This window comes from Citrus sinensis, chromosome 4 (genome assembly GCF_022201045.2).
Source record: "Citrus sinensis cultivar Valencia sweet orange chromosome 4, DVS_A1.0, whole genome shotgun sequence".
NCBI classification, from domain to species: Eukaryota; Viridiplantae; Streptophyta; class Magnoliopsida; order Sapindales; family Rutaceae; genus Citrus; species Citrus sinensis.
In genome coordinates, this window is record NC_068559.1 from 20,295,345 (window position 1) to 20,304,366 (window position 9,022).

The 9,022-nt window shown below is 38.3% G+C and overlaps 1 protein-coding gene across 1 annotated transcript; it reads left to right on the top strand.

Moving 5' to 3' along the window:
* Window positions 1-4,859: 4,859 nt before the first annotated feature.
* On the top strand, window positions 4,860-5,585 carry LOC127901875 (uncharacterized). Its single transcript, XM_052439907.1, has 2 exons — window positions 4,860-5,029; window positions 5,150-5,585. The coding sequence occupies exons 1-2, from the start codon at window positions 4,860-4,862 to the stop codon at window positions 5,583-5,585; spliced, it is 606 nt and encodes a 201-aa protein (XP_052295867.1).
* Window positions 5,586-9,022: the final 3,437 nt, after the last annotated feature.

The following is a 9,022-nucleotide window of genomic DNA, read 5'->3' on the forward strand; positions in this document are numbered from 1 at the left end:
GCTCTTAAGATCAAATTTCCTGACAAGTCTTGTTGTTCAAACTCTGACCCCCAAGGTTGGCAAACAATATGGAAGTTGGGGATTCCTAAAAAGGTGAAAATTTTCTTATGGAGAGCTGCAAAAAACTTGATGCCAACTAGGAAAACTTATGGAAAAGGAAGGTGGTGCATGAGCTTATCTGTCAAATATGTAAGAAGGAGCTGGAAAATATTCCCCATGCTCTGCTGGACTGCAAACTTGCCAAGAAAATGTGGAGGCACACCCATATTGCTGCAGAAGTTCAAAATGAAGCCAGACAGGATTTGTTGAGCATGCTGCAAAGCTTGACAAAAAAAACTAACAACCAAGGAGATTAAGCTGGTATCTTTTGTGTGGTGGGGGTGTGGAATGCAAGGAACAAAGTTATTTATGAAGGAAAAAGCCAGATTCTGCCATATCAATAGCTAAGGTTACTGCAGTCATGGAAGCTTATCAAAGAGTCAAAGAGCTTGAGCAGTAGTAATTTAAACAAAGAGAGTCGAGAGAAACACATCAATGGGAACCGCCCTCTAAAGGGTGGCATAAAATCAATGTGGATGCGGTTATTGACAAAAATCAGCAAATTGCAAGTCTTGGGGTTGTTATCAAAGACTCATCTCAGAAGATTGTAGCAGCAACTAGTAGGTGTATAAAATTTTATGAGGACACCTCTTTTGCAGAAGCTGAGGCAGCCAAATGGGGATTATACGTAGCTCAAAATGCTAGACTTTCATCAGTAATTATTGAATCTGATTGCTTAGAGGTGGTTGAGCTAATTAATAATAGGAAAAGCAGTCGGATTGAATTATGCTGGCCTATTTCTGATATAATCAGCAGCAGCAGGAAAGATTTCCAAGTGGTTAAATGTCAGCATGTTCTTCGAGCTTGTAATACTATTGCTCATAGCTTGGCTAAAAGAGCGATAAGATGTGGTGAAACCAATATTTGGCTGGAAAACTTTCCGGACGTTGTCCTGTCTTAATTTCAGTTGAATGGTAGAAAGTTTTTTCTTTCTTTCAAAAAAAAAAAAAACATAAAGAAGAAATAGCCTTTAGGCTAATTGAAAAGCGAGGGAAGCCTCTGGATTTCTGAAAACAGCATTTATAAGGCTCTGGTTGCTAGGCTAAATTCCTAGATCTCCTCGTGAAGAGGGGGGGGGGGGGGGGGGGGGGGAGAGAGAGAGAGATATATAAAGAGAGATTCATCAAATTCTTATTCTTTATAATAGTGAAACTCATTGTCTTATTTTTCAGTGATTTTAGTGCTGAACCACTTTAATTTTATGTCGTTTAATTATATTTTCGTTTCAGTTTCCGAAGATATAATTAGAGTCTCGAAAAACTTGTTTCTTTGAAAAATTGGAATAAAACACAAACAACCCACCCAAAAAAAAAAACCTGCATGTCTCTTCTTCTTTGATTTCTTGCAAGTTACAACGTACGCACTACAGGAAGGCATCCCAAATTTTCATGCCCTCCACACAAACGAGTTTTTATTATTTATATTCCAACCTTATACAAAACTAAAGATCCCTCTCTAAATCTTTCTCTAATTTGCAATGAAGGTTTTAACTCAGCCAGGGGCAGTCAGAATCATTTATTCGTTGAGTTTTGAAATTATACATCTCAGGTTATATTCTAAAATGTAAAATCTCTTCCCCAATACTCTCATAAGAAATTATTAACATGAGGGCCCACCCCAAGATGAGTGGTCTCTTATTCCGACTTTTCCAGAGCCTACGGTAGCACATTCCGGGAAGTCCAATAAACAAATCATAATTCGCACTAAAAACTGACGATGTTTTACAATTATATCAATAATAAGAATTAATATTAAAAGACTAATTAATTTTTGTGGGTACGGTGTCTTCATCAGTTAGGGGGATTTTCTTTTTATACTGCTATTATACATACAATCAACTAATAAAATCATTATATGTGTACGATGCAGTATACGATGTGTTAAAATCATTATGAACTTGTTGTTCATAGGTCAAATGTACCAAAGCTTTTTTTTCCTTCTTTCAATCTTCACACATCGTTCGATCTTTCTTTTTTGATGTATGCGGGCTCCGCTTCCATAGTCTCCTTCTCCCTTCTGTAATCGGATGGAGTATGATACCAGGTGACACCTAGACCGCGCATTGGCCGGGGAGAGCCAACCGTCGCCATTTCCGACGCCGTTTCTGCATCAGATGCTTCCGCTGTGTTGTTTAAAACCAGCATTGAAAGAATTGCCGAGATCATTAGCCATGATGTGAACTTAGACACCGCCATGACTTGATTTTATTCAACATTAATTGCCTATTTCTTAATCTGGGCTCAGGGCTAATTTATGTATAAAAAGAAATTAATGAGTTATTTTTCTAACTTCGGAATTAGCTTTAAATAAATTTGACCATTTCCAACATTGTTATTGTGATAACTTTAGATAACATGATAATGATAAGAATAATAATAAAGATTTTGTTGTATCATCATTTACTTTGTTTGGTTACGACATATTTAGAGTCTGTTTAGTTGGTTCCTTTGAAAATCTTTTGACCAGCAATATTTTAGTAAAACTTTTTATGTTAGTAAAAATGTAAAATAACCATAAAATAATTTATCATAAAAAAAAAAAAAACTTGCTGGTGTAATAAAAACTGCGAGCCAATTACATTAAACTTTTTTCCTGAGAAATTGCGTGTGGAGAAATTTCTAAATCTTGACAATGCATCCGAAAACTGCTCAACCCCTCCTCTCCAGAACCCGGAAATTCTGAAATTAAAATTTAAGAGAAGCTGATCCTACCATTCATCATTCTGACTTTCATCTTTCATGAGCTTGATCATATCATCAATACGAAGAATTGTGGTTGCTGCTTCAGTTGCAAACTAGCTCTCTGTACCACTTCGTGGGCAGAGCCAAGAAGTGACGAATCAAATGTTTCCTTCCCCTTCCATGTCAGCAAATGTTGAAACCTCACTAATTGACAACCTGTTAACAGCATGTTCCCCAGAATATCAATTCCTCCAAGGAGGAAAATGCTTGTGTCAACCACAAGAATGAATGATACATTTGTCAGAGCGTTTGTCTTCAACACGCAAAATAATCAAGCATGCCCTTGGCACTCATGAGTTAGCTGAGTAAAATCCTGTTGGTTCCAATACATAAAACTGGAAGCCCACATGTGGATCTCAAGTAATTAACTCACATAATTTAGTATAAACAGAAAAATTCCGGCCCTTTCTGCAACAAAAACATACTAACATTTGAGGACTCAATGAAGTCAAAACAGAAGAACAGACTAAGTGACTAACAAAATGAATTGTAAACATTTCACATGAATTTCCTTTTGGTATGACCAGAAATTTCAATAAAATTACCCCCTCGCTTGCACAGGTGTAAATGAGAAATTTAAGTGTACATTAAAGATCTGCAAACTGAACAAAACAACTGTAACTGTAACCAAACTGCTGCTCGAAGACAAGAAACAGTATTCACAAAAAATGGAAAAACTAACTGAATCATTCAAGGTATTTGCAGTTTAAAGACACAGAGACCTTAAATTTTTTTTTTTTCAGTCCTGCGTGGTCGAGCTATAAGTTCATAGTTGTTTTTGTTTAATCAGATAACACAATCTTCAGTTCTGTAATTACCAGGTTCAGAAACGCAGGGATACGACCACACTATCACTATGCATGCTCCCAATATCTAATGATACAGGCAAAATTAATCAAACTGGATGTAATTAGATGTAGCATGTTTTGGTAGAGGGATACGACCACACTCTCACTATGCATGCTCCCAATATCTAATGATACAGGCAAAATTAATCAAACTGGATGTAATTAGATGTAGCATGTTTTGGTAGAGGGAGCAGCAAGTTAAAAACCATATTGTGAATTTACAACCCATCGTCAGATCACCTCTGACGAATTTCTCAAGATCTCTGGGATTGGTAACTGAGAGTTGGATACCCAATTGCGTTTTTGTCTTCTGGAGATTGAAGTCAATGTTGAAAAGTCATGCATGTGGCAATTTTTCAAAGAGCTACCAAACATTTGAAGAAAAAATGGAAAGTTGGCAAATTTGTCAAATTTGCCAAATAGACGCCATTGACATATTTGCATGGGTTAGGTGGAATAGTGCTTGGGTTAGGTGAAATAGTACTTGGGTTAGGTGGAATAGTACTAGCTTCAAGCCTATAAATAAAGAGCATTTCTTCATTTCAAAACCATCCCAAAATTGTTAAACTTATAAGTTTCTAAGCTTTTGAGAGAAGTGAGAGAAGTGTGTCTGGGGAATTTATTTTTCCTGCAGAGTGTGAGAGTACTGGGTATATTTGGATTTCTGGGAAGTGAGATTCGTTACTCAAATATTGTATTCTATTAATTGTTAAATAAACAATTATTCTTTCTTGCCTCCGTGGATGTAGGTTTAATTACCGAACCACGTAAATTCTTGTGTCATTTATTTTTCAGTAATTATTTGGTGGGCTTGATTCTGCATTCCGTGCACAACAAGTGGTATCAAAGCCGACGGTTCGTACTTGGGGGGATACGGTACTGTTCACGTATACGGTACTGTTCACGTATACGGTACTGTTCACATACGGTACTGTTCACGAATACGGTGGAGACGGCCATTTGTACTTGGGAGACAGTCTATTGTAAGTAGTGTGTATTTTTGCATGTCTAGGAAAGTTCTATCAAAAAAGGCGATAAGAGTCTAAGGATTCTGGTTTTTAATTGGGACCGAGTTCCTGTCCAGTTTCCTGGGAACTTTCCTGGTGCATTTATTCACGCGAAATTAACATCATAGAGACTGTTTTTCAAGTGGAAATAGTTCGTTGAGAAAATGGTAGAAGGTGAAACTTCCAGAATTGGGGAGAGATCTACCGAGACTATTTCAGGAGACATTTCAGGTGGAAGGCGAGATTTGTTAAATCACTATTCAACACCTGTTATAAGAGGCCAGAAGATTGATGTTGAAAAGTTTGATGGGAAAATCAACTTCGGCATATGGAGGTGCGAAGTTATGGATGCCCTTATTCAAATCAATCTTGATGTTGTTCTGAAAAATAAAAGACACTTGTATGATGAAGAAATTTAGGATCGTATGAACGAAAAAGCTTGTGGTCAGATCAGATCTTGTTTGACCAATGAGGTGAAATACTTGGTGAAAGATGAGGAGTGTGTGGTGACTTTGTGGCGTACATTGGAGGAGAAGTACCTGGTGAAAAGTCCTGAAAATCGCTTTCATGCAATGAGCCAAGTATATGACTTTCGAATGAAGCTTGGGGTGACAATGCACGATCATGTTTCAAGATTTGAAAAGTTACTTACTCATTTGAAGAATCTTGACGAAAATATTAAGGATGAAGTCAAGGCTATGATTTTGTTACACTCACTACCAGAGGAATATAGCCATTTTGTGACTACTTTGATATATAGGAAGAGTGTGATAGTCTTTAAAGATGTTTGCATAGCATTGACTAGCTTAGAGATTCGGAATAATGATAAAAATTCTGAACGAGCATCGTCTGAAGCTTTGGTGAGCAGAGATTGGGCGATGGAGAAATAGAAGAAGCGTGGTGGAAAGAATTCTCGATCCAAATCGAGAAGTAGAAATATAGCTCGAGATGAGTGTGCCTTTTGTCATGAAAAGGGCCATTGGAGGAAAGATTGTCCAAAGGCTCAAAAGAGAGATGAGAAGAAACCAGCAGCAGCAAACATGGCACGGAAAGATGAGGGCTCTGATTATTCACTAAGTATTACTCCTGCAGCATATGTGGCTAGTTCGAGCGAGTGGATACTTGATACTGGAGCAACCTATCATTTGTGTCCTATTAAGGAATGGTTTACGGATTTTCATAATCTGGAATCTGGTGCAGTTGTGATGGGGAATGATCAACCTTTTCGCACAATGGGGATAGGAACAGTTCAGCTCAAAATATTTGATGGAATGGTCAGAGAACTCAAAGAGGTTAGATTTGTTCCAGCTTTAAAGAAAAATCTAATTTCTGTGGGTGCTTTGGAAGCTAAAGGCTACAAGGTTACTATTGAAGATGGCACAATGAAGTTTACACATGGGGCTATGGTGATTCTGCAAGGGGTTCGGCGTCACAATTTGTACTATTTGAAGGGAGGTACAACTGATGAAGCAAATGTTGTTGAGGCGCACAGTGACACCACCAAGCTATGGCATGTACAACTGGGACATGCTGGAGAGAAGTCTTTGCAAACTCTGATGACGCATGGACTCTTAAAAGGTACCAAAACCTGTAAATTAAATTTCTGTGAGCATTGTGTAGTAGGCAAGAAAACAAGGGTCAAGTTTGGTACAGTTAATCACGATACTCGTGAGATCCTTGAATATGTTCATAGTGATGTATGGGGACCAACCAAGACTGCATCAATTGGTGGAAGCCATTATTTTGTTACATTTATTGATGATTTCTCTATACGTGTGTGGGTGTACACCATACGAGCAAAGGATGAGGTTCTAGAGATTTTCGTGAAATGGAAGAAATTGGTTGAGACTCAAACTGGTAGAAAGATCAAAGTATTACGATTTGATAATGGGGGTGAATATACTTATGATTCATTCTTGCAAGTATGCTAGAACGAGGGTATTAAAAGACATTTCACGGTGAGACATACTCCGCAACAGAACGGTGTGGCTGAGCGTATGAATTGTACTTTACTGGAGAATGTACGGTGTATGTTATTTAATGCTAGTTTAGATAAAAAGTTTTGGGCTGAAACTGTGAGCTACGCAAGTCACTTAGTAAACCGATTGCCTTCTGCTGCAATTGGAGGTAAAACTCCTATGGAAATGTGGTCTGGAAAGTATGCACAAGACTATGATTCCCTTCGTGTATTCGGGTGTCCAGCTTATTATCATGTCAAAGATGGTAAACTGGATCCTCGTGCTAGAAAAGCTATCTTTGTGGGATTCAAAGGTGGAGTAAAGGGCTTCAAGCTTTGGGATCTCGAAGACAAAAAGTTTGTGTGTAGCAGAGATGTCACATTTAATGAAACTTCAATGATGAAAGCTTCAAGTTCTCAGCAGGTGGAGAACAAGACCAAAGAGGTATTGCAGCGGGTGGAGTTTGATGCAACTCCATATGTACTAGTTAGTTCTACATCAAAGAAAAGTTCAACTATGGAGGTGACACCTAGAGTTGAAGAAGATGTTGTTTTTTCTGATGTCCCACAAGATGAAGAAACAATTGATGATGTAAATAATGATGATTTTATAACAACAAAGAGGCCAAGAAGAGAGATAAAGAAACCCGAATGGCTTACTAAAGATATGGTAGTAGGCTATGTACTTCCAGTTATTGATGATGACATCCCCGACACTTTCAGTGAAGCATTACGCAGTAGTGAAAGTGATCAGTGGAAGTTAGCCATGGAAGAAGAGATGAAATCTCTCCATCAAAACCAGACTTGGGAACTTGTAAAATTACCAAAGGAGAAAAGGGCTATTGGCAATAAATGGGTCTACACCAAAAAACAAGGATCTCCGAATCAAACAATTCTTCGATACAAGGCAAGGCTCGTGGCAAAAGGTTTTGCTCAAAAGGAAGGTATTGACTACAATGAAGTTTGCTCTCCAGTTGTAAAACATACTTTCATTCGTATCCTACTTGCCTTAGTTGCAGAATATGAGTTAGAGTTGGCTCAGTAGGATGTTAAAACGGCGTTCTTACATGGAGATTTGGAGGAGGAAATCTATATGATTCAGCCTTGTGGTATCAGAGTTGCTGGAAAGGAGAATCATGTGTGTAGGTTGATTAAATCTTTGTACGAACTGAAGCAATTGCCAAGGCAGTGGTATAAAAGATTTGATCAATTTATACAATGGCAGAAATTCACCAGAAGTGAACACGATCATTGTGTTTACTTTAGAAGACTACCAGATGAAGCTTTCATCTATTTGTTACTCTATGTCGATAATATGCTTATAGCTTCGAAGAATAGAGATGAGATCGAAAGATTAAAAAAGCAGTTGGCTTCTGAGTTCGAGATGAAAGACTTGGGTGATGAACAGAGAATACTTGGGATGGAGATTCGTAGAGACAAGAAGAATGGGAGCGTATGGTTGACTCAAAAGTCTTATTTGAAGAAAGTGCTAGAAAGATTCGGTATGAATGACAAAACTAAACCGGTATGTACACCTCTAGCTCTTCATTTCAAATTAAGCTCTTCTTCATGTCCTAGATCTCAAGAGGAGCGCGATTACATGGCTCGTGTTCCATATGCTAGTGCTGTGGGTAGTCTTATATATGCTATGGTATGCACAAGGCCCGATATATCTCAAGCAGTGAGCATGGTTAGTAGATACATGTACAATCCGGGTAAAAATCAATGGCTTGCGGTAAAGTGGATTCTCCGATATCTGTATGGGACAGGGTTATTGTTCAAGAAGGATTGTGGTCAACAATGTGTTGGGTATTGTGATTCTGATTTTGCTGGAGACCTTGACAAGCGAAGACGGGCTACGTATTCACATTGGGTGGAGGTCCGGTTAACTGGAGGTCGATTCTACAATCGACAATTGCTCTGTCCACTACGGAAGCAGAGTATATGGCAGCAACTGAAGCTGTGAAAGAAGCTATCTAGTTGAAAGGCTTGTTAGGTGACTTGGGAGTAATCCAGGAGAACATTGCGGTCTTTTGTGATAACCAAAGTGCGATATTCTCGCGAAGAATCAAACATATCACGCTCGGATGAAGCACATAGATGTGAAATATCATTATGTGAGAAAAATTATCGAGGGTGGTGATATGTTGTTGAAGAAGATCGATACTAAAGATAATCCATCAAATATGTTGACGAAGATAGTTTCTGGAGTAAAGTTTCAACATTGCTTGAAACTAATTCAAACCATTCGATTGTGTTAAGCTATGTCCTTTGGGAATTTTGAACTACGGTTAGCTTGATCCCAAATTTTGGGTACGTAGACAGTCACAGAGATGCAGCCACTTTGGGGATGATGATCCGTTAGTAGTC

Coding starts and splice junctions, on each gene's coding strand:
- LOC127901875 (XM_052439907.1), top strand. CDS start 4,860: ATGGTAGAAGGTGAAACTTCCAGAATTGGGGAGAGATCTACCGAGACT. Junction 5,030..5,149: donor ATCAACTTCGGCATATGGAG/GTGCGAAGTTAT, acceptor TGGTCAGATCAG/ATCTTGTTTGACCAATGAGG.